This window comes from Protomyctophum bolini, assembly GCF_963924005.1.
Source record: "Protomyctophum bolini genome assembly, chromosome: 23".
In the NCBI taxonomy this organism is placed as follows: Eukaryota; Metazoa; Chordata; class Actinopteri; order Myctophiformes; family Myctophidae; genus Protomyctophum; species Protomyctophum bolini.
Genome location: NC_137884.1, coordinates 12,784,882 through 12,811,602, shown reverse-complemented (window position 1 = coordinate 12,811,602; position 26,721 = coordinate 12,784,882). Strand labels below are relative to the sequence as shown.

The 26,721-nt window shown below is 42.0% G+C and overlaps 1 protein-coding gene across 1 annotated transcript in view; it reads right to left on the bottom strand.

Moving 5' to 3' along the window:
* Nucleotides 1–385: 385 nt before the first annotated feature.
* LOC308311275 (sodium- and chloride-dependent betaine transporter-like) overlaps nt 386–26,721 on the bottom strand; it is a 29,794-nt gene continuing 3,458 nt past the window's right edge. The window contains exons 3-16 of the mRNA XM_080757921.1: nt 26,252–26,386; nt 23,446–23,586; nt 21,716–21,836; nt 21,177–21,227; nt 18,460–18,589; nt 17,415–17,549; nt 11,693–11,796; nt 10,895–11,019; nt 8,622–8,734; nt 7,321–7,452; nt 6,450–6,552; nt 4,498–4,598; nt 3,446–3,592; nt 386–2,333 (exon numbers count right to left, since the gene is read on the bottom strand). Coding sequence (XP_080614047.1) covers nt 2,169–2,333; nt 3,446–3,592; nt 4,498–4,598; nt 6,450–6,552; nt 7,321–7,452; nt 8,622–8,734; nt 10,895–11,019; nt 11,693–11,796; nt 17,415–17,549; nt 18,460–18,589; nt 21,177–21,227; nt 21,716–21,836; nt 23,446–23,586; nt 26,252–26,386 — 1,703 coding nt within the window. The 3' untranslated portion in view covers nt 386–2,168. The remainder of the gene's footprint in view (nt 2,334–3,445; nt 3,593–4,497; nt 4,599–6,449; nt 6,553–7,320; nt 7,453–8,621; nt 8,735–10,894; nt 11,020–11,692; nt 11,797–17,414; nt 17,550–18,459; nt 18,590–21,176; nt 21,228–21,715; nt 21,837–23,445; nt 23,587–26,251; nt 26,387–26,721) is intronic.

The following is a 26,721-nucleotide window of genomic DNA, read 5'->3' as shown; positions in this document are numbered from 1 at the left end:
TCAACCTTTTCAGGCCACGACCCCCCAAAATCATATCTCAACTCGAGACTGATATGGAAATAGAGGAATGGAAGCGCTGCAGGGATCTGTTAGTGGCTCTTAGATGGGTGCTTTTGGTGATACAGGTAAAACCATATAGACAAAAGTTATCCTTCCTCCAAGTTGTACTGCTTGTCAAATTGTAAATTGCAGACTTGAAAAGAAAATAATTCAAGGCACTCCGTCTTTGGTGAAAAGTTAAATAGTATATTTGATGATGAGCAAGGCAAGACACTGATACTGATATGGACTCATTAATTTGATGTGTGCAACACATAGGCTACATTACAGAGAGAGGTAAACAGATTGGATGCGACACAATTCAAAAAATGATTCTTTCACAATATGTTTTTTTAATACTTTTATTTCACACCTTTTAAAAAAGCTCTGTGGATGTATTATATTTCACATATTCGTCCAAATATATATAAAAAATATAACAATAGGCCTATTAGACCCTTAATTTAACTTGAGTGTACAAGTAGAACTAAATGGACATGTCTCTAACATTGAGCATTTTACTGCGTAGAGTCCTGTCCAGTGTTGATTTTGTCGACTAATACTATGACAAAACATGTTTGGCGACTACCTTTTTTCACGGACTAAATGGAAACTAAGCTATGATGATTAAAACTAAGACTAAATATATTGACAATTTGGTCAACAAATAAAAACTAGACTTTTCACAGGATGTTAAGACTAGTGGACAAGAGATCCAGTATAAGTCACTGAAAATAGCAGATCTACAAGCTCATTGTGTGGTGAGCTTGTAGATCAGCTATTTTCAGCAAGTGTATCAGTCATTATGATACCTCCCTCCCGTTGTTGTCGATCGCCTCCTCGAGTGTTTTCGAGTGTTTTGGCTACATCAAGCCAGAGCCATCTAATAGAAGAGTTATGATGTTGAGGGGGCAGAAACCGAGCGTTCGAGCGCTGTTCATGCAGCCTGAACTGAGACAAGCTGGAGTTGGAAATACATCGTTTTCAACGAGGGCGGCGCAAATAAGAGCTATTTTAAGCATGTGTGCAACATGACAACTGTTTTAAAGTATTGTACAGTAACAACTAAAGTAGACAGACAGTAGGCTGACAGGAAATGGGGGAGGGAGATGGGGGAGTGACATGCAGTGAGGGCCGTCGGGATCGGGAGTCGAACCCGCGGCACACTGCCAGACTTGGGCTAACGGCCAAGGTGCCTGGACCCGGGATAGCACCTGGTCCGTCGCTAAATGTGCTCCGCTGCTATAAATCGCTGGGCGCTCTGATTTAATGGATTAAATAACCCCGGGCGTTTGGGGTGTTTTAATGTGTATGTCCAGACATTTAGGGCTATCTTGCGCCACCACTTAAACCTTTTAAAAGAGTTCAAATAGCCGATCCACAAGCTCACAACCTATCGATGTATAGATCGGCTAGTTGAACTATTTTCAAATGTTTTTCAAATTAGTAAAAAATGGCAAATAAGTTTAGGGTTAAGGGGTAAGGGAGCTAACTGTGAGCTTGTAGATCTGTTATTATTTTTGGTTAAAGTTTTCCTCAGAATAGGAATGCTAGGATTTAACTGGTTAATGTAAAAACAGTTCCTACCACACAAAAGATTTGGCGCCCCCCATGTAGTAACTCTGAGGATCCCTACGGGCCCTGGACCCCCTGTTGAAGACCCCTGCTCCGAAACAATCATAAAAATAAATAAATAAAAACTCCAGCACAAATACGTTTTGTCTTTACAGTCGCACACATTTGTCCTAATGTAAATAAAAATGATCTAACCTAAGCATGCAGTATATAGCTTGTTGCTTAGCTGAGATTCTAAAATATTTTCGCGAATGAACAGCTTCCGTTGTCAGATGTAGGTGTAGTTCCAGACTCTATATAGCATTCAAGAGGTGTAGTTCCAGACTCTATAGAACATTCAGGAGGTGTAGTTCCAGATTCTATTCAGCATTTAGGAGGTGTAGTTCCAGAGTATATTGTATAGGCAGCATTCAGGAGGTGTAGTTCCAGATTCTATTCAGCATTCAGGAGGTGTAGTTCCAGATTCTATTCACCATTCAGGAGGTGTAGTTCCAGACTCTATAGCATTCAAAAGATTGTGGAATAGTTGTCTGGCTATGCGAGACTACCATACATCAGACACCAGTGGCTTCCACCATCATTTTCTCGTCCATTTCGGCGTCGCTCCTGGGCGACTTCTCCCGTCCTTTGAAGACGTTCACGTTACACAAGGTCAGGATGGGTCGGTGTGGCCACGCCTGGCGCAGGTCACTGGATGGAGTGGTCATACCGTTGGGATTCTGAAAGAAAACCCCAGTCCTGTTAAAAGGTAATATTAACAGTTTGACGCTAAACCCGTCTTTTTTCCAATTGGCTTTCCCTGCTAAACCCGCCTTTTGTTTTATATGTTTAATTTGTCGTTTTTTTTTTTTATATATTATTTTATCCCACAATTTTGTAACCCATTTTTCACCCCTGTGTCAATCATCTAATGTGATCCTGGGCTCTACACACCCTCCGCCAACCTGGGGAGAGCAACAGACTTAACTCATGCTTCCTTCATGCTTGAGTGTCCAAGTTGCTCCTTTACACCTGACAGGGGGGAGATTCCCTGGTTGGACGTAGCGCGTGGAAGGAACACGTTATTCCAACCAGTTCCTTTCCCCTCCATCAGGCGCCCCGGCTGGCCAGGGGGAGGCAGTTTAGAGACCAGGATTACTGCATGTTTTTGTGAGGGTATCTACCCTAGGGGACACGGGGAGAACATGCAAACTCCACACAGAAAGGCCCTTTCGCCAACCCCACCTTCGGGTATGGGCACTGATGACGCGGAGGAGGAAACACGCCGCCAGCACCCACAGCGCCCCGAGCGGGAATCGAACCCAGGACCTTCTAGCTGTGAGGCGACAGCACTACCAACTGTGCCACCGTGCCCCAATTTGTCGTTTTTTGATAACTTTTAAGACAGGTTTCTCTCAGACAGAGTGACGAAGATGACGCTTTGGGATGACGTAACCGGATATTGACCTATCACTGGCTTGCAGGGGCTTCTGGGAAGTTGAGGCTCAATGCATTCGAACGGGCAAGGGCGGCATGCAGTGGAGCTCTCGTCCTTCGCTCTTTGTTGTTGATCTGCAGTTTAGATTATTTTTCAACACGACGACAAACGACCAGGTGAATTTTCGTGAAACGGATGTACGTACATGCGAGACCGGGCAATGCTTCAAAGGTTAGTGTAAATCCCCGCTGTGAACCTTATATCAAGGTAATCAATTCAACGCAGTGAGAGTGAACTCAATGTCTGCCGAGGACTTAATTAACTTCTTTTTTATGATCTCCCAGACTGCTTTCCCGATTTGAATGGGTTTTAAGTTGTGCAGTACCATCCCAGGTAGTAGTGAGGTTCACTCACCCGCACCAGTGCAACAAATATATAGACGGGGATGCACATCAACGGGACGATGATGAGGATGGAGCAGAGCGAGGTGGTGAAGACACTGGGGACGTAGTCGTACACCATCAGAGGCTGTTGGACCGCCAGGTCGTACATCATGGTCACCTACAGCACAGTGCAGGGAACACAGGACACTCACGTTTAACACCCATTTAGGCCTGTCATACCTCTGATAAGTCTCTGTCTGTGTGTGTCTACTGTTGTAATCCACGTAACTCGAGAACCGTTCGCCCCACCGACTGCACCGACTGCGTACAGCATTGCCCAACGGGCACCGCTGTAGAGGCTCCAACGGGCACCACTCTAGTTATATATAACAATAATATTTTATGTCCCAAACTATTCCCTTTCATTCTAAAATAAGAATAATAATGGATGCATTTTTATAGTGCTTTTCTATGCACTATACATGCCTACTCAAAGTGCTTTTCAATTGTCCATTCATTCATACATTGGGAGGTGAAGCAGCGAACAGTCAACGGTGGCAACCACTGGAGGCAATGTGGGGTTCAGTGTCTTGCCCAAGGACTCTTCGACGATGTGGACAGGCGGAGCCGGGATTCGAACTGGCGGCCCATGGATCATTGGATGACCTGCTCTACTTCTTGAGCCACAGCCGCCCCAGATAGCAGATCAACAGGCTCAAAACATATTCGTTCGAGACGTGTTTTGCCAGCCCAGACTGATAACATGGATTCACTCACATAATGTTGCCCCACGGTATCAGTCTGGACTTCGGCCTACCAGAAATTGATCAGGCAATCAGTGACTGCGTTTCAATTGCTGTCCGTACAACAGTGAACATCTAGCATCAACAATAGCAGCTCTACAAGCTCACAATGCTTGTAGATCATATTTTTATGGCAAAGAGATCTACTAGGAATAGAGGGTTTAAGTTTAAGTGTGTGTGTGTGTGTGTGTGTGTGTGTGTGTGTGTGTGTGTGTGTGTGTGTGTGTGTGTGTGTGTGTGTGTGTGTGTGTGTGCGCGTGTGCGTGCGCGTGCGCCTCACCCCACAGATGAGCGGCGTGACAAACAGCCAGCAGTACTTCAGCACGGGGAACGGCCGGTACCCGATCATGTCCTCGATGTTGTCATAGAAACGGTCCGCACCTGTGAAGTCACCGTCACAACGTTTAGAGATCACACGGTCAGCCTGTCTATTTTCATAGGGCAGTGGTCTTCAACAGCGGGCCCGGGGACTCTTGAACCCTAGAATCCCTATCCTGGGGGAGCATTCGCGAAAAATAGCAGATCTACGAGCTTGTAGTTCACCTATTTTCGGCAACAGATTTAGTGTAGAGGTGGGAGAGCAAACCAAGTACACAGTCAACGGTCAAGTTTACTATGAATTGAGGGTTTAAGACAAGTGGTTGAATGTGAAACGCCATTAATTCACACAACACTGATGATACGGCTGTTAAGTCTATGGAGCCATCTATGAAATCTATGAATAGGTCGAATCTGCAACGCAGCTTTATACAATACTATGTACTAGTAGTGGGGGTCCCTGCTCCGTCTCATTCTCAGCTAAGGGGTCCTTGGCCTAGTTCAGATCACATGCAGTCAATATGTCTGTTTTCTTACCGTAGGGAACACACTATAACAGATGGGCAAATGCACTGGGCTGGTGGTACAAAGGTCCTGAATTCTCTCCTGTTGCTGAGACGTGATCTCAGTGACGTGTTGTGAATTGGCAAGGAGCGTTTATCTGTTACAGTACTAATTTCCCTTAAGTGTTTGTTGTCTTGTTGTGAGTAAGTGCATGAGCCTTTTTTTTTATTACAAGCAAGATAATTAAATTGTGTAGTTTATCTATTTTGTTTTATTGTGACATGTCACTTTGAAAATATATAGATATATTTCCTGTCATGACGTATCAGTAGTAATAATAATAGCTTGAATTTATATAGCGCCTTTCATGAACCCAAGGACACTTTACATCAAAACAATGAACAACCAAGTCACACACAAACAAACTAACTGGCTGACTAGGAGAGACCGTCAGACCAATGGTAATTTGGAAAAATGTATGTGGGACTAATGGAATGTTGGCTGACTGACTGAAGAGTACACAAACAAACATTATTAAATTACTGTAGCTACTGATTCCTTGAATATTGCTCCATGATACTTAATCCCCTTTGGTATTTCCTTTGGCAATGTAAACCTGAAATTTGAGAGGAAACGGTAATCTTTTTAATACCAAACAGTACTCCTAACTAAACTAGCTCCAGCTTATCCAAGATCCACATCTGGGATCTTGGCCAATCTAAAATGTACATAAAGTGGATTCAAATCATAAGAAAAGCCAATTGTTTTTAGATATTTATATTATATTATATATTATATTTATATTTGTTTTGTTTATTTGTTGACTTACCGTAATGTGCCTCTATCCTGGCTCTATATTTACCCATTAAAACTGGGAAAGCATAGCTGTGTCATTTTATATTTTAGCCTAGTGGTGTTGACTGCTATTTTGGAACATTTTAGAACAATCTTGAAAGGGTAAAAAATCTTTTAAATCATCTCTTCTGGGTACCAATTTGGGGATCCTCGTTGACACTAAAAGTTTTTGAGAACCACTGATTCAGAAGACTGGAGTTAGGTCTTATTGGGTTAAAGGACTAGTTCACCCTAAAAAATTAGAATCAATAATCAATCAATAATTTGATGACCGGGTCATCGGTCAATCGGTAAACTCTGAGTCTCCTCCTACCGGAATGTCTGTTTTTTTCCCCCCATTCTGAAATCCCATAGACGGTAATATTAGCGTTTTCTCATCGTCTGTTAATGCTTCATATCCATATGAGTCCATTTGTTTATTTTTGGAACACAGTTCTTATACGCCACGGTATTAAACACGGCTGTGGGAATTCAGAATGGGGAAACAAAAGCGTGACCCAGGCCAGATAAGAAGACTTTGGTCCTATATTAATAGCCGCCAGTGACAGAACGTACCATACACCCAGGCAATGACGACGGTCTCAAAACAGGCTATGAAGAGCAGGCTGGTTCCACTGGGACCGTAGGTGTCAATCAGTGTGAAGATCAGAGCCCCTCCCTATAACAGACGCACGCACGCACGCACGCACGCACGCACGCACGCACGCACGCACGCACGCACGCACGCACACACGCACACACGCACACACACACACACACACACACACACACACACACACACACACACACACACACACACACACACACACACACACACACACACACACAGAGGCATAGAACTGAAGGAACAAACCCTGGGTGGGGAATTAACTGTGTTGGTACGTACACATATGGTAGATGGAAAGTGTGGTGTAACAGTCTTAACCACTTGAATCTATTAACTAACCTACTGGGTCCCTAAGGGACTCACCCACTGCTTAACTTTCAGGCTATTAGGCGTCTTAAATACGTCTAAATGGCCGTCTAAAATGAAAGTTTTTTAGCGGTCTAGGCTTAATTAGACGACGTTGAAACAATGTCGTTTCAACATACAGTAGCCTATAGAATGGGCTATATGCAGCCAACACTTCTGCGTTCAGCTTCCTTGGCCTCAATTGCGCATGTTTCTTTCCTTCCAGAGAGCAACATGGAGTCCACCGTGCGGTCTTCGCTTCCCGTCCTCTTTTAATAGTCCTTGGACTACATGTTGTCTCAGTAAGACCGCCTGTTTCTGGCCATAGGGTGCAAATTTAAAATTGTGCTACTGTTATCTACCACAAATACTATTGAGTGACTGCAGTTTCTTCCAGCGGTGAAATGTCTATTTAAGGCACCCTCTTTGAGAAACCCCCTTTCTCCTTCCTCTCCGTCTCTACTAGGCGTATACCTGGCTGACGAGGGGCAGGCCCAGCAGGAAGCAGGACACGGCGATGGCGAGCACCAGGAGCTCCCTGCGGCCGCGCAGCGCCCCCGGGAACATGTCCGTGACGGCGGTGGCGACGCTCTCCACGCACACAAACTGGTGGAAGGAAACCAACGGTCAGTGCTCGCGTTGTCCCAAACCACACCATCAGGGACTCCTTGGGACAAAATCGTTTTAAGGTCAACCACACCAAAGCAACTCATTGAGTTGCAATGAGTTGCATTGGTGTGGTTGACCTTAAAAACCGTTTTGTCCCGACCTGTCCCTTTGGTGTAGTTTGGGCTTTATGCAGCAATAAGCAGTGGTGGGAAAAAGTACTCAAATGTTTTGCTTAAAGGACCACTTCACCACTTTTCAACCTATCTTCATATAATAGGTCCTCACTAATAATCATGAAAAAATGGCGCAATCTTTTTCTACTCAGTCTGTGTCTCATATAGTGCTGTGGGCAGTTCAGAAACCGTCCTCCAGTGACATCATCGATGGGGAATACAAGCTAATAGAAACTGAAGGCTTTCTTGTCCTGAAAAGTAGCAATGCGAAAATGGAAGCCATCATTCTCACGATAATGAAAATCTAAACATTTTTGTAAAATAAAACCTTGTTTAAAACAAAATCTGCCTAATGATGATGTCACTGGAGAACAGTTTCTAAACAGCCCACAGCAATCCTATGAGACACAGACTGAGTAGGAAAAGAATCGTGCCATTTTATCATGATTATTAGTGAGGACATATTATATGAAGATAGATTGAAAAGTATCGATACTGCAACTTCAATGTTTGAGTTTACGCAATGTTTGTGTTTACACAAACACTCAAAGCTTGTCATTCATTGTCAATGGCATTTGGCGTTTGTGTTGGGCCAATGATGTAAAACTAGCCATTCATTATCAATGGCATCTAATGTTTGTGTTAACACAATGTGTGCACAAACCCTCAAAGCTGGACATAGGAGGGGCTAGTGCCCCTCAAAAATAGCAGATCTAAAAGCTCACAATGCGTCGCTTCAATGCGTCACCTCAACATGGGTGTGATTTTTATTTTCTAACTGCCTCTGCCACTGATTCACATTGAAAAAAATGAGGGCCTGTGCCGCAACTGCACTACCGAGACTGAATAAATGTGATGATGTAATCATCATAACATTTCCAGATTTTTTGGGGAAAAACGTCAAGCCGTCAAAACTTCTAAACTTCTAATGTTCAAAGAATTATATATAATATATATAAAATGATAGCAGATCTATAAGCTGTGAGCACGCACCTGGCTGTCCAGACCCAGCAGAAAGAGCATGAGGAAGAAGAGAACAGCCCAGAAGTTGGATCCAGGCAGCATGGACAGAACCCTAGGATAGGAGATGAAGGCCAGCCCGTGACCTAGTGGTCACACAAGACACATTGAACTTGACCGTTGACTCTGTACTTTGTCTGCTCTCTTTCCCGCTCTACACAGCAAACCCCAAACAGTTAAGCCATTTTGGGCGGGAACCCCTTTTGGTGTTAGCATTATGTTATGCTTTAGCTATTGAAAAATAGCAGATCTACAAGCTTGTAGGTCTGCTATTTTTGAAAAATCGCCTTTTCAGAAAAAGGATGTAGAAGACATTTTTTTAATCTGATCTCAGGTCAGAATGGGTTAAGCCATTAAGAACGATTCTACAAATGCCTTCTAAATCACAATGTCACAACCACCAAGATTGTACAGGCTACAAACCTGTGTGGTAGTTTTCACATTCATGGATTAAATCTGGTGTAAATTAATGAACACATATTAACAAATATATATGGGGTAATGGTGAGAATCATGATGGCTTTCCTTTCAAATAAATAATCACTCAGAGTTAAGGGAGTGGACATATGTCTGTTCAAACAGACTATTGACCGCTGCAGCCATTCAGCTCTAGAAAGCAAGTAAGAATATTGTGTCTCTTTAAACTGTATATGAGGTGCCATCTACTGGACATTGGTTGACATAGCAGTTCCACTTATTGTCCATACCGAATGCATGCAAGTAAAGAAAAAAAAGACAAAAAGAAAGAAAGAAAGAAAGAGGTTCATTTAATTTAGAGCACAGCACAGATGTGCTATTGTGATTCACCAGTGACCTATGAAGACTTGCATATATCATACCACTGGCAAGTTATAATACATTAGAAGGCTAGTTTAAAAGGTCATGGAGTCCATTGTTTTATGTACTCTTTTCATTGTAACCTCGGGGTGACGAATTACAGCAGTAAAAGTCAACATCTTGTAACATAAAAGTCTTGTGATGACCCAGGCAGGCCTTTAACCCCCCCAAATATCACTCACACCCCTTTTAATAAACTAATCATTAAACGGATGCCACCGACTATGGCTGTGAAAATCATTCCAAAACACAACCTCTTAGGCTCTCATACAGATGTTGATTTTGACAGCAAATTTAGATTTAGTTTTAGTGATAGACTTTTGATTATTTATCATCTGAAACGTTTTAGTTTTAGTCTAGTTTCAGTTGACTAAATATCATTTTGATATAAATATCATTGAGATTTTAGTCGAGAAAATTGATTTTGTCGACAATTTTATTTTGTATTTATTTTTTGTCAGGACTTGATGCCGTCGTATTGACTCTTCTCCATTAGTCCCGCCCTAACATTTTTGTCTAGTTTTTATTTGTTGACAAAATTGTCAATATATTTAGACTTAGTTTTAGTCATCATAGCTTAGTTTTTATTTTGTTTTAAATGTGTTTTAATCTGTGAACAGATTCAACAGATCAACAGATACTCAACAAACTTTTGCTTTTAGTTTTTAGTTTTAGTCAACGAAATTAACACTAGCAGAAACCTATCCCAAACTGTTACTTTTCAGGGTTCAAATTCAAAAGGAGCAAAAGTAAAACACAGCATCCATTAAAAGACACTGTAACACTGGTCTCTTTCAAAATTAAGTTTTAAGGGATTAGGGATATTGTTTGCAAGCAATTGCAAGTAGTTGCATGTTGCAAGAAGTTGTCATGTTATCACGTCGGTGCACTAAATGGGTTAATGGCATAGTTCACTGTTCAAAATGAGTGGCATTCCCCCTTTAACGTCTGATTGTATGACGATTATGAAATTATGACCGATATCTGATCTCCGATTATTTTGCTGGGTCATATCTGCCGATACCGATTCTGACCGATAGGGGCTTGGCCAAAAGCCTGTTCATAAAGTATTCAATCACTTTTTCCAAGTGAAAGTTTATTTTTACTTACTATTTTAGATCGTATTTGATTTGGCTTTTGTTCTAGACTAGAGATACTAGACACGTCTGCCTTCAAACATCAGAAATACACAAAACAAAAGAGACAGACAGACAGACTGGGCTACAAGTACAAATTAAGCCATTGACGGTCACATTATTATTGCGTCATCCCGATCCGATACAGATATGGCATTTTTATGGCCGATATGGCCGATTTTGATATGCTACCGATTATATCGTGCATCACTACTAATAAAGCATTCAATAAAATAAAAAAACAGAAGTAAAGAAGGAAAGGAAAGTACTCACCAGATGATGCGACTTCGGAAACATCCACGCCCAGTTCATGAGCCATGTATCCCAGAGCCGAGAACACGGCGAAACCAGCAAAGATACTGGTGGCACTGTTCAGACAGCACAGTGCCACACAGTCCCTGTGAAACCACCACACGGAACCACTGAGAATCCCATCGGCAAATAACGGAAAAACAGCGGCCCCTAGTTTTGAGTCAACAGTCTGTCTTCAGTACATGAAAGCCTGGGTATCGAGGCTAGTCTTCAGAGACTATCCTCTCTGTTGTCCAAAATTGTCACTTTTCAAGATTAACCCATTCTGACCGGGCACCCATTTTGGTGTTGGCATCATGTTATGCTTTAGCTATTGAAAAATAGCAGATCTACAAGCTCATATCGCGCCACCGAGTGGCGCGATACGAGCTTGTAGGTCTGCTATTTTTGAAAAATTCGAAGAACGACTGACATTTTTAGAATCTGATCTCAGGTCAGAATGGGTTAATCAGACCAGTGTGTGTCCCGTGGAAACCTCGTATGAATCTGATCTCAGGTCAGAATGGGTTAAAATTCAAAAGTAGCAGATCGACAAGCTACTGTTGATGCTTTTGTGTGTGTTGATGCTTTTGTAGTATGATCAAGCAGAGCAGGGCGTTTTCGTGAAATGTATGGAAAACATACGATATACAATTGTACTGTTTCGGTGTGTGTGTGTGTGTGTGTGTGTGTGTGTGTGTGTGTGTGTGTGTGTGCGTGCGTGCGTGTGTGTGTGTGTGCGTGCGCGTGTGTGTGCGACCCATGCGTGTTGCTACTGACCTATAGCAGTTGTTGTTGTATTTGTTGTAACTTCCCAGGGCAGTTAACACTCCCTGACACACCGCATAGGAGAAGAATACCTGGGTTCCTGCATCACGCCATATCTGGAGAGAGAGATGGAGTAAGAAGGAGAGGCAGAGATGGGGAGAGGCCAGGGTGAGGGACAGTTTTGATTCTGACAGAAAATCTTGATTTTAATCATAGTCTTTAATTTATTCATTTATTGAAATATTTTTTGATATTTGTTTGGGGGGCTTTTTTATGCCTTACTTGATTATGTACACACAGTCACAGGGAAATGGGGAGAGAGATGGGGGGGGGGGGGGGTTGACGCGTGTCAGCAAAGGTCGTCGGGGTCGGGAGTTGAACCCGTGACATGCTGCCAGGCTGGATTACCGTTAATTGGGTATGGCAAGTTATGGCAGCTGCCATATATAGTAGTTCCGGGTGGATTATATATTTTTTACAAAAATACGAAAATATGCTCAAAAAAGAGGCAAATATCTGCAAAAGTAGAGGAAAATAGGCACAAAAAAAGGCAAATAACCGCACATAATGGCGAAAATGTCATACACGTAAGCACAACATCGTGAACTTGCCCTACCTTAGCTTTTACTGAAATGACAGCCTAGTTGCCCAGACAGCTACGCCAGCTGTCCAGGCCACTCATAGTCTTTTGAATAAACTTCCATTTAGTTTTAGTCACATTTTAGTCATCTGAAATGTTTAAGTGTTAGGGCCGATTCATACTCCTATTTTACCGCTGTTTCGGCGCTGTAGTGCCGAAATGATTTCGGTTTGTCAGAAATTTTCAGTAGCACCGAAGAGCCGACTTTAGGACGGTACCCGCCCCCCCGAACCTCAAATGACGTCAAATTGTAGGCTCTACAGAGCCGAACCGACTTTTATTCTGCTCTAAAATAGGAGTATGAATCGGCCCTAAGTCACCCTCAAACCACACCAAGGCCACCTTAAATTGTTTTTTATTTATGTTTTGACACTTTAGCAATGTAAACTTATGTTTTCTCATACCAAAATACAGCTCGACAATTTGCAAAATTGACAAAAGATAATAAAGGAAATAATATAAGGCAATTTTAAGTTTTCAAAGCCACCCGTCCCACACTGGGAGTTGAAACGTTTCACCCGGTGAGGAAAGATAAGCACGAGCATCTGGTTGCCATTACGTTTTTTCCTTGTAGGTCAATAAAAAGTCATTAGTCTCAGGTCAACAGCACCATTAAATAAAGCCTGCTTCATGCCAATATAAACAGTCATCTGTGTGTGTGTGTGTGTGTGTGTGTGTGTGTGTGTGTGTGTGTGTGTGTGTGTGTGTGTGTGTGTGCGCGTGTGCGTGTGCACGTGTGTGTTCGTTCAATGAATTGTCAATTGGGTAGCATTACTTGTGCCGCTGCGCATATGTAGTAGTGTTCTGTTGTTTCCAGTCTGCTTTGTTTGCTGTCACCTGCCTTGTCTCACCTCCCTGCATTAGTGAAACTCTAGCCACCTGTGTTCTGTTGCCCGTAAGCCTATACCAGTGTTGATTGTGTATTTCAGTTCACTTGTGTGTAGTTAGTCTTTGTCTATTTATATGCCCCAGTGTGTTCAGTGACAGTCCCTTGTCAGTTTGTCGTCGTATATGATGTGTTCAGCTCCTTGTGTGTATTCCTAGTCCTAGTTATTTCCAAATTTCTTGTGATTTCTTTGAGATTAAAACCTCTTGAACGACTACTTCTCTGCCTGGCCTGGTCGTTCTGCATGACGCTCCGTTACCCATGCAGCTCCCAGAGCCCCTCACTCCCATTCGTATGTGAGGAACACTGGCCTCTCTGACTCATCCATCCATCCATCCATCCAAACAAGGACATTGTACAGACTCTGAGGCAAATTTAAAGCTTTAGATTTTGAACAGAGCTGTCCCAAATCCATCTCCGCGCAGAGCGTGGGCACACACACACACACACACACACACACACACACACCGTACGCACGCGAGCAACAACGGACCCCTTTCAACTGCACTGGAGGTCCACTTCCTCTGAGGAGAGAATAAAGACGCTTGCACTCAGTCAGTCTCATTTGCCTGGGCGTTAGTTGTGTAACCTCGACCCTCTGACCCCCACAGCTGCTTTCACTGTGAACTTTTTCCCCACACGCAAAAAGAAAGAGGGGGGGGATTCTCACAACTTCCTGACTGACTGACTGTGTGCTCATCTGGCTTCTAATTGCCAGCGGAGCTGTACGCCTCGGCTCGCACAATCGTGGAGTAGGGAAACCACATTCCCAAGATGCTTCGGAGCAGTTCTTCTGACTGCCCCCCTTTGTTCAAAGACACAATGCATCTTTATTGGCTTAAAGACTGCCAGCAGCCAGAATCAATCTTCCACACTAAAATGTAAGAGTCAGATTAACAGATTCCTCGGATATTCCAGTTGAGTTGATTGAGCAGTCGCGTTCCTTGCTCTTATAAACACACAGGGAGTCCGGGACCCTCCTCGGGGGTACTCAGAGTTACTACACGGGGGCTGCAACAGATTTTGTGTGATTATTACATTAACCACTTGAACCCTATAGCATCCCTATTCTGCGGGAACGTTAGCCGGAAATGGACGATCAGATTTAAAGCTTTTGATGTTGAACAGAGCTGTCCCAAATCCATCTCCACACACCCACGCATGCATGCACGCGCACACACACACACACACACACACACACACACACACACACACACACACACACACACACACACACACACACACACACACTCACAATGCATGCATGCAGACACAAATACAGACAAATTAAGGCAAGCAGTACTGCAAAATAAACTATCATGCACATATCATAACACACATTGTTGGACGGCGGTATTTAAAACAGGAAGTGGGTGACCGTGACAGAGAGGAATTGACCCCACATTGCTGACATTGACCTTGAGCTGTGAAGACACACAATGATGTGTCTGCTGTGAGGATACAGACAGACGGACGGACGGACGGACACACGCTTCTATTACGGTCCAAAAATATGTTAATGAAGTTTGGGTCATGACCGAAAGAATAAGATTGTGGATACAAGCGGCCAAAATGAGTTTTCTCAGCCTGTTTATTTTATTTTATCGTAACTCAAAATCCCCATACATGGGGAAAGCCGCCATATATTGTGCCCAGGTCTCGTGACATCACTATGACATCATCAGGGACCCAGCAGCAGAGCCCAACAGGACCTAAGCGGTTTCCTGGAAGCATGTCACCCATAGTTTCTCTTTCTCCGTAGAGTCTTCTTTTTTTTTTGTGCAGCCGGCGAAAACTAGAGTTCTCAACAGGCCCGAAAATTAAGGCCCGGCCCTAGGGCCCTCATCAAACCCTGTTCACTCAAGACACGCTCCATATATGGCCAGTGCCCTTTAGGGCGAGATCGCTTCCCGCCCTCAGGCATCTTACCGGTATTATATACTACTTTAGCTAGTATATAATAGCAGATCTAAATAGCAGATCTACAAGCTCATAGTGTGCCACCGAGTGGCACGCTACGATCTTGTAGGTCTGCTAAGAGATACCCTTTTTGTGAATCATGAATCATGAGTGAATCATGGTGAATCATGGTGAATCATGAATCATGAGTGAATCATGGTGAATCATGGTGAATCATGAATCATGAGTGAATCATGGTGAATCATGAATCATGAGTGAATCATGAGTGAATCATGGTGAATCATGAATCATGAGTGAATCATGGTGAATCATGAATCATGAGTGAATCATGGTGAATCATGAATCATTATTCACCAGGATCCTGGATGGCTTGATTCCAGGCTTAAAATAATTCATATAAATAATTTTTGGAAATCTGTATGGGAAAAACAAATGGGCTTTCTATCTGTGGAACCACAAAATGAGCGAATCTGTGAATCAACTTTACTCAACTTTACTCAACTTGTCCCCACGTCGTCATGTTGCTTCAGATGTTGTGGAAAAAGCTGTTTTAATTAAGGTTATGGGCCTAGCTGGCTAGCTTCCTTTTATAAACGTATTAAGACTGCTACCGCACACGAAACCTGTGTTGCCAGATTTTGGAAGAGAAATAAGGTGCCAGGTCTATGACAACGAGCCCAAAAGGAAGCGACTATTAGGCCACATGAGCACTTTAAACCATTGTTTTCCTTAGGCTATGTAAAAGTATCAATACCATCATCTAGCAATACTCTTGTTTCAAGTAAAAGTCCAGTGTTCAAAATGTACTCGAGTAAAAGTGCAGAAGTATTATTGGCATCAAAATATATGTAGTATAGTAACTAAAGTACTCATTCTGCAGAATGTTCTGTTTAACACATTTTTTTAATGCATGAAAATCCTTTGAAAATAGCTGATCTGCAAGTTCAGTGATGTGACACGTTGTGAACTTGTAGATCGGCTATTTTCAAACAGTCAAAGTATATAGGGCTGAAGTGGTTAATATCATGTCATAATAATCAACTAGTAACTAAAGTTTTCAAATAATTGTAGCACAACATTTGCCTCTGAAATGTAGTGGGGGTAGACGTAAACGTATTGACAATTGAACACACTCCAGTAAAGTAAAAACACCTGGAATGTGTGCTAAAGTACAGTACTTGAGTCCACCACTGGTCTGGAGTTGTGCAATCATTTCCACTGGCAGAGTTGTTTACTTGGGTTACAGTTACACAATCAAACTCTCCAACTTTGAAATGGCACCAAAACATATGACTTGCCTATTGTTTATTGTTGTATTGTATATATATTATATCTTTACCTCCGATCTAATTCACATTAGTATTACTTACTGAGAAGGGCCTCTTGAGGTTTACAACGCAGAACAAAAAGCAATTTCACTTAGACCCATACCATAAGATTTATTTCACCAAATCAAGTACAAATGATCACATGAGCAATTTGTGATAATAACTCAAATAGCTTTTTGTTGATATTCCATATTGTTTGTCTGCAATTGCCTTCCGAAATTAGCGGGAGGGGCCTATTTCTTATTATTCTTAAGTGTGATATAGCATGTTGTTAAATGTCATGTATCATGAACGCAAAGTAGTTTGTTGAGGGGTCTCTAGAGCAGGGGGTATATCCACAAATTATGACTGGGGGGAGTTTAATGGTCATTACATCCTGATGTAAGGTTATACAATTTATTTTTCTTTTATGCTACCACAATATTTAGCTTATGGTGGTTATGGCATTTATATGTACATCTTTTTGGTATGTCCTGTATGGGTCTGTCACATATATTGCTATATTATCTGATTTACTGTATACCCTGAAATCTTGAATAAAAATAATCAATCAAAATCAAAATCAGCTGGGAATATTGGATTTGGTATCATAAAGTATGGCACGCTGACTATCACAGAAATGAAAGCATGGCTCTTCATGTGAAAAAGATTGCACTTTCACTTCTGCTGATAGGGGGCACCGCAGCCAAAAGTTGAACTGTATGTCAGAAGCTTCATTCCTCTGGTTCGGATGACTGCATCGCTCGTCCCAGGTTAGGCCACCAGGCCTGGCAAAGTTCTTAGTGTTAGTCTAGTTTTAGTCTACTAAATATAAGATTTTAGTCGACTAAATCTATAGTTGATTTAGTCTAAATTGTATTTTGGCAAACCTTGATGGCATCGTAATAGCTGATTTTACCCTTGCTGAAAATAGCCGATCTACAAGCTCACAACGTCCTCCGTGTCTTAGCGAGGTCTTACCGCGGGGTCGGCGATCTTGGAGAGGTCAGGCATGAGGTAGTATTTGATGCCCGTGGCGGCGCCCGGAAGCGTAACGCCACGGACGAACAGGATGAACAGCATGAAGTAAGGGAACGTCGCAGTGAAATACACCACCTAGAAACAAACGCACGCACACACACGCACACACACACACACACACACACACACACACACACACAGAAGTTTGCATTCACTGCATGTAGGGTTCTATTGAGTGAAAAAGTAAAAATTTATCCCAAGTTCTGTAAGAAGTGTTCTCCAAACACGGACAATATCACAATATCAAATGAAACTCAATATCTTATAAAACAACACATCTCTTGTGTGGTTTGTGTTGAGTCATTGATTGACAGTTATTCAGTCAGGACAACTCAAGAATGGATGGAATATATATTTATTGAATATAAGAGGAGCAATATATTTATTATGGTTTGGCGATGTATTGGATCTGCTTTTTAGGTACTCAGATCAAGCGCATCAATCCCGACCATAGGGACTCCGAATCCCCCGTACCTAAACAGTAGATCCAAAACGACAGGTGGTAGCTGGGGTGGAGGAGGGTGCGCAGCAAGGTTTGCATACAGCAGCGCAGCAGAATCAGCAGCAGCAAGCAAGGAAGTAGGAGGGGGAGTGCAAACCCTTCTAGTTTAAATAGCCGGTATGAAGATGGAGTGAGTGTGTGATTGGCTGAGTGAATCATGTGAATGAGAGCGTGATGCTGAGGTGGCCCAATGTTGGTCTGGGCAGCGACTGCACTGAGTGCACTGAGGTTCCCTGACTGAACTTGCTCTGCGCACAAATGCTCATTTGTCTCCCATGTTTTGGTACTATGATGCGCGGCGTTTGCACCTGTTTGAATTTAGTTATTTTGCTTTGATGTACTTCTCTGTTTAAGTTCTTTTGTAATTTACTCTGATTCTAAAATGTAATGTATATGGATTTGGATTGTGTTCTACTTCTATTGTAACTTCGGCTACATTAAGTCACAAACAGGGCCTGATTGGCTGTATGAGCAGGTCCTCACCTTGCCTGTGGACTTGATTCCCTTCCAGATACAGAAGTAACATATGACCCATGCTGCGGCCAGACAGAAGGCCAGGTCCCAGTGGATGTGCCCCACAGACATGTCGTCTGACATCCTCAACACACGTAACCTGAAGAAGAGGAGGAGGAGAAGAAAGAAACTTGGTAAACACCACATTATAACACCCCCCTTCCATATTGTCACACTGTCGGACACCTCTTATCTCCATATTCTACCTCTTTTGTGGGTTTTTTTGTGTTTTTCTAACTTTTTGACCAGGACCACATGAACTGCCCTGCAGGACACATTGCTACATGCGTGTGTTGTCACTGCTGTTGTATCCTACTGACTCGCTTCCCAGTGAGGAGACCCCACTCTTTACTCTTTTAATCTGAAATGGCACCTGCTGCTAACTTTTAACTTTAGTCTGGTGAGTGGTGAGCCAAGTTCCCAAGCCAAATAATTTAGGTCCCGGTAGAAAAATGATAAAACAATCCTTTGAGTTATGGAGGCTATCAGGCAGTCAGACTATAAAAGACTGTCTGGGTTTGTTATAAAATTGAGTATCATCAGCATAACATGTGGACATTTACATTATGCTGTCTAATGATGTAATGGAAGCATATATATGTGTGTTCCAGATACATGATAGCTCCCTGACTAACAGTGAATTCTGCACAGTTATGTAGGATCTCAAAGTGTACACTTCCACAGTGTGTTTGGGGTGGATGTCAGTGAGTCACGGATACATTTTTATGGTTTGTGACTTGCGAGTAAATACCCACCATTGTGGGTATTTACTGTGGGCGAGGTCGCGTGCACACATCCGCCTCGGTGACGGCAGACTGCTGGGCGCTTTGGCATGGGTGGTCAGATCCACATATGGAATTAATTCTGTACTGGCCATATATGCAGGTACAGGGTTTGATGAGGTCATATGAACATAATTATGGAATGTCAGAACAGGTCAGCTCCATATATGGAGATCTAAGGGTGACTGACTGACAGGTTAGACATGACTGACAGGTTTTGCAGGTTTTCATAGTAAACGGCGACATACAGTCGCAATTATTTCAAAAGATACAAAAATAAATCATCAATTAAAACCCCAACAAATTCAAGTATTTCATAAATCCAATAAAAAATAATATAATAAGAAGTAGTGAAAATAGCTCACAAACTTGTAGATGTTTCACTAGTTTGGGTCCCGGGGCAAACGTCTAATTTCTATTTTGGATGTTGGGCTAAAACGTTAGGGAAACCACTGCTCTACGCCCGTAATGATTTTAGCTATTCTTTTGCAACATACAGCACGGAATAATTCTAACATTCTACCAATTCATCATAGCAGGACAGCATGGGGCGGGAGGGGGCGGGGGGGAATATATATTCCAAACATTTTCCCCTTTCATTGTGTCCATATGGACTCCCTCCTCAAATGCATAAAGAGTCTGGAAACATCTGCAACATAAATACAGATGTTTCGGTCTGCCTACGGGGTTGGCTTTAGCCAGCACACATATTGTTCTGATCTGTACTGGGCAGCGCAGAGCAAAGTTCTCCTCTGATTTCCCAACATCTGAGCCTCAAAAGGAAGCAGGAATTCATTCATCACGTGGCGAGCATGCACCATTGCACCCACGTACGAAAGAAAGCCCCCTGACATTTTGATCCTTTGATCAAGTTCAAAACCTGTTGGAATTTGCATACCGGTATTATTGTATGTAAACAGAGATGATTGGGGACTCACTCTACTAACAGAACGACAGAATAATTTCCATGTTGTTTTGCAGGGACCGTTCCTGGTCAGTGGTGGAAAAAGGACTCACACGGTTTGCCTAAGTAAAAGTATCAATGATGCAATGTAGATGTACTCTATTGCAAGCGGACTTCAATACGGGACTATGACTTAAGTCCTGTATAAAAAATGTGCCTGAGTAAAAGTACAAAGGTTAAAGTACAAAAAGTAAAAGTACTCATTGTGCAGAATGTTTTTAAGCTACAAAGTAACTAGCTTTCATGTATAGTGTAGTAACAGTACAATATTTTCCTCTGAAGTAATCTGGGGCAGAAGTAATTATAAAACTTAGTAAGTAAGTATTGAAAACTGAAGAAAGTAGAAAATATGTACTGTTCCTGGTTCATCTCTTTGTGCGTCTGTCTGTCTGGCATGACTCCATCGTGCCAGAGATACATAAACGAGAAGAAACCCATGTTGTTGTGTGGGAAACATTACCGCAGAAGATTGCTTCCATGAACCAATGATCTGGCAGCACCAGAGGATTGAACTAGTGATTCATGAGGGGACTCCCTAAACCCTAACCCAAAATATGCCTAAACCCTAACCTTAAAGATGGAGTGCCGTGATCTTTTTCCACCCGAAAACTTGAACATCAGGTGTTAATATCATATAAGGAGGAAGACTTTTTTTTAAAAGGTGTTGTTAAAATGTTGTTTTTATGTGGACACGCCTTTTATTCAGTTCATTAAGGTTTGCCTGGTGGTGATCCACCTCCATCTTTAACCCTAACCTGAACAAACACTATGCATAACCCTAACCTTTACCATAACCTCACAGAAACTGCCTAAACCCAAGCTCGAAACCACGTCCACCTGGGCAAAACACCGGGAGAAGACTGAATCTAAGCCTTTTGAGAATGCGTGTAACCGTGTGTGCGTACATACATGCGCGGATGGGTGTATGTGTTGTCACTTACATCCAAAACTCCTCCTCGGGCGACTTGATTCCAAACATGGTGGTCCCATTGCTGAAAAATAATTATAATACATTGTTGTCATTATGTTGAGAGAGAGAGAGAGAGAGAGAGAGAGAGAGAGAGAGAGAGAGAGAGAGAGGTGTGTGGGGGGGGGGGGAATTGCACCACTCAGTTCACACGGGTGTGGTTTTGTAAATCAATCTGCACCCTCAGCTGTTTGTTTCCTTTGAATTGCTCAGAATCTGTTCTTGAGAGATTATACTCATGATGTCAATGCCGAACCCTTATGTTTGGTTTGTTGGACGACGGTGTAGGCAAGCACCCGTCTCTCAGGCTACAGTATTGGGGTTATCGTTTATATCTTTTGCTATACATATTTTCTGTGCAAATAATTCGGTTTATGTTTGTATTTAAACATTGAATGTATTACTGGTATTTTTAATGTGTATACTTTTAGCTTGTAACTTCTCTTGCACAATATCTTTCTTCTGCTTTTGACTTTTGCACGTGCTAATAAATAAAACCTAACCTAAACTTACATGTCACCGTAGTCGTCAGAGTAGTAGGAGGGCGTGGTGTTGTTGCTGAGGAAGGACCAGCTGGAGTCTGTGTTGAACATGTGGGGGTTGGCGTAGACACTCAGGCGGTTGTGACACATCTCTGGACAGAGACAGACAAAAACATAATTTAAGTATTTCATCTAACCAAAAAAGGTTAACACAAATAGACTAAACTAAACTAAGGTGACTGTTAACATACATTTAACCAATGCATTACAAGTGTACAACATTATAAGGACCTTTGAAAGAAAGTAAAAAGCCATAACAATATGTAACTTCCTGGTGTAAATCTTCGATAAAGAGAAGAGGTTGTGGTTTATACATCCTACAATCCTGGGGTTTGGTCGGCTAACCGCAGCTTTTATTGCGAACACCAGAGCGGGCTCTTCATGACACTGCCTTGTTGTAAATTATGTCACCTTAAATAAAATACAAAACATCTCTATGTTTTTTATTTCAAATGTATGTTTTCAAATGTATTTTACCGGAGGCTCGAGCGACAGATGCTAAAAACAGTTAACAGGCGGTAAATAAAATACTATTAATCCCAGAGAAACCCGGGAATTTGCATGTGTGGAACATTGTGTTAAAAGTGGTAATAAATGTATCCATACAAAAACAAGTAAACATAGTGCAGGGGACAGACACATTACAGTGAAATGTGATTAAGTGACACCAGTGACAAATGGAGCTGATAATTACTCATGATTACAAATTTGGTTTGCTTTTTTTAAGCCAACTCCTAAGGTTAAATTTGAAGGTCAAATAGTTGGAGGTCTCTCTTACTTCTATAGGGAGACTGTTCCAGTGATGGGAGGCTCTAACAGAGAAGACTGTTTCACCAAACACAGTACATCTGGATGGCACTTTGCAGTCCCCTCTCGCCCTCTGGTTGTTGCCAACTTGCCCTGGTTACTCCACTGTCCCTTCGATCTATGAACTGTTTCAGTGGTGGAGGTGCAAGTATGTTTAAAATCTTAGATGTGAAGTTTTTATAGTATAATTTGTTGATTTGATGCAGTAATGGTCTTTTTATTTTATTTTAGAGGGGGGTTTAATGTTTGTTTTTCCTTGAACAAACATTAAATGCCATTGACAATAAAGAGAGTTTAATGTTTGTTTTGTCCGTGTTTGTTTTACACCACCATTACATCACCTAATCATAGCATGAGTTAGCGCCCCTCACTTCACATGGGTGTGATTTTTTTTATTAAAAGTCTGTAAATTTACGTTTTATGTCCGTCGTCTCCCGTCTAAACCTGACCTCTAAATGGCTAATCCTACTCCTAAACCCAAACTGAATCTTTCCCTAATTGAACGACTAATTCCACAAACATTTTTCCATAAAACTTTTTTTTTTATTGTTAGGACCAGGCACATGCGTTCCTCACAATATTCTATTTCTCAATTTCTAACTGTGGGAACATTTAGCCTTCACAGGTACAGTAATACAATATGCAATGATACAAAATACAGTATACACTACCAGTGGTTCTCAAAGTGGGGTTTACACTTGTGCTATTAAAAAAAAAGCAGATCTACCTATATGAGCTTGTGAAAGTCTAACAATCATTGCTTCTGGAGGTCCCTGGCACGTACACATGAATGTAGGGGTCATTGACCTGAAAACATTTAAGAAGCACTACACACACACGCACACACACACACGCACACCCATGCTCGGCGTGCGCCCGTGCCGTGCATCTTACCAGTGTTCCAGTAGTTGTCGCAGGTGGACCAGGGCAGAGGGTACTTGAAGGAGTTGTACAGGTAGAAGAGAGCCCAGGCCAGGATCACGATGTAGTAGATGTTCAGGTACATGACGATCACCTGGGAGGCTATCCCGATCCCTGTAGGTCAGGACGCAGACAGGCACACATCCATCATTGTAACGGACCCACAGCCACAGGGAGGTTTCCATGGTCAATTTGTGTTTTCTTGAGGCTTTTATTTTGACATGTTTCCTGCCCCAAGTCAGTTCTCCAGGGCTTTCATTTTAAGGGTTTCCTGCCCACAGGGCCAAATCAGTTTAATTGAAATGATCAAGTTCACCTGTGACTGTGGACAACGCCCAGGATGGGGCTGCAGATAGCAGCATTTGATCATAAATGCCACCTGCCAACCTCAGTGGTAAGAGGATTGAGGAACAGATACTGCCTTGAGAAGGAATGGCAACACATGGAGAAGTTTGTCAAGGAAGGAACTAAGGACGGATGGCCAAAAGATCCCTGGAACAAACTGCACATGCCACTTTATTAGCGCCTGGCTGGAAGGGGAACAAGGTTAATACTTTTATTTGTCATATCTTGTATTTTCACTGCTTATGAATTTGATGGGCTTATTGTTGTGGGGTTTGTCATGGTTGATACAAAGGGGTTTTGAGTTATGATTCACTGTAAAAGGTAAACCGTGATTAACTTTGATTATGGGTTCATGTGAACATTTATGCTGTTTGTTTAGGTCTACTGTATATGCATATGTCTCAACCTTTGCTGTGTTTGTTTATGAATTTATTGATTTACTTATGTTATGTATATTTATCTTTTCTACGGTGAATTTTGAAATAAAGTATCAGTCAACATCATCAGTCAGTCTTCAACCTTATTGGCCAGCTGGGTCCGCTACAATCATGTCTATGTTTGCATTCCATTTCACTCATACCCTGGTTCACGGATGTTTTTCTCAATGGAGAATAACATGTGGTCATCTTAAAGTCGTCTCATAAAAGAATCGTGGTTCAAAAATAAACAAACTGTCTTGGCGATATTGTCGGAGGTGTCTCTGAATCGTTTACGACAGTCAGTCACTTATATTTGATACAGTCTTGTTTCTAGCGGAAGTTTTACTAATTCAGCAGCAGTAGCATTAGTGTTACCTCCTCGATAATACTAGTGTCACACAAACGTATTTGCAAATATAAGATCATTGGCAGAAGCAGAGATTATGATCTATTAGTTGTGAGTAATGAAATAATAATACATTGCATTTTTATAGCGCTTTTCTATGCACTACGTGCTTACTCAAAGTACTTTACAATGGTCCATTCATTCATTGGGAGGTGAAGCACCAGCGTCCTCACTTCCCACATTCACACACCAATGGTGGCAACCATTGGAGGCAAGGTGGGGTTCAGTGTCTTGCCCAAGGACACTTTGACATACTGTATGGACAGGAGGAGCCGGGATTCGAACCGCCGACCCACGGATCATTGGGCGACCTGCCCTACCTCCTGAGCCACAGCCTCCCCATAAACACTTTTATTGAAGAGAATGTTGAATATCCCACTTCAATTTTTGTGTACTTTGTTTTTAACAGATATAATTTGTGTTGTTGTTTGTTCTGTATTATGTACATTCGTCGTTTCTTGCAAATCAAATCGAGCGTTTCTGATTTCTCATACTGATGTAGCTATTTTAACATGGGGTCATCTCATCTTATAATCGTCTATAAGCATTGTGGTCCAAAAATAAACAAACTGTCTCAAGTCTGTTCCGAGCTAAACTAACTAACTGCAGCAGTAATTGAAGATTTGTTTATTTTTACAGTTCTTATATAAGGCGATCCATAATACCCCTATGGGGATTATAATGCAAATAAAAAAGTACACAAACCCTGGGAAGACTTCGGTGCTCTATTCCTTCCACATTTCGTGATAGATGCCAGATTCAAAACGCAAATGCATCCAATAGTTAATTGTATTGGACACAAAAATCACACAGCAAAGTGTTACAGAACAAACATATTATTACAGCGTCACGCTTTAAACTCTAAGTGATGAAATGTCTTGTGTGTGTGTGTGTGTGTGTGTGTGTGTGTGTGTGTGTGTGTGTGTGTGTGTGTGTGTGTGTGTGTGTGCATGCGTGTGTATGTGTGTATGTGCATCCGTTCGTCCGTCCATCCATCCGTCCAGAGCTAATTTCGCAAACCGCTGTACCGATCATTGCCAGATTTCTTGTGCACACTGCCAGAAGGCCAAATAAGAACCTTCCCACATAAATTATGTTTTACTTATTTCTTCACTAACATTTTACAATGGAAGACATTGGGTTTGTCGGATGTGCTGAAACCTCGGCCAACGATATCACAGATTGCGTATGTATAGAAAGATGACTGGCGTCATATAGATTCGTATGAATGCTACACCGTTGTTAAGGCCACCAAGCACACAGCCTGAAAAATTAAACCTCATCCAAACCAAGACGGAAAAGTTATACGATTTTATTTCACAAAAATGCATTTATCTGCTTTCTATTCCTCCTGCTTTCTTTCAGGTGTTTTTCGTTCAACTGCTAATAACTAAAGTACGGAACATAGCGGAAAGACACTTTATTTCCCTGATGAAGGTAGAGACTCTTCTTTCTTTTGAGATATTTGTTTGTTTACATATAGAACAGCATATTCCGTGGGTCATGACAGATTGGTACGAATGCTCAAAAACACCGGCAGTGGCTACAGAGCAACTCGGGCAGTAAATGAAGTATACTACTTGAGTACATGCACTTCTAATTACTTTACCTTCAAACATGGGGCAGATCTTCCTCCAGGCCGTCACTCCGCCCTGGCTGGTGTACTGGCCCATCGCCGTCTCCAGGAAGAAGACAGGAATACCACAGCAGAAAAGGAACACAAAGTACGGTATGAAGAAGACCCCTGTTGAACGGGGAACACACACACAACACACGCAAAGAAGAGTGAAGGTCTTGTATACCTTCGATTCAAATGTTTTAACGTTTAAACCCCATATCGTTGCTGTCTGGAAGAAACCTTTCATTTCCATATTCTCTTCATTCAACCTTTCATTTCCATACTCTTATTTTTTCTCTGTGCATTTACTTGAGCATCACACAAAAGCAGAGCCGGGTGGTATTATATTTATTATTTATTATAACTACTCCCTTTTTTCTCCTTCTACACAAAACTCTTCAGCGAATAATTATGGCTGATCTACAAGCTCACAACACATCACGTTGCAATGCATTGTGAGC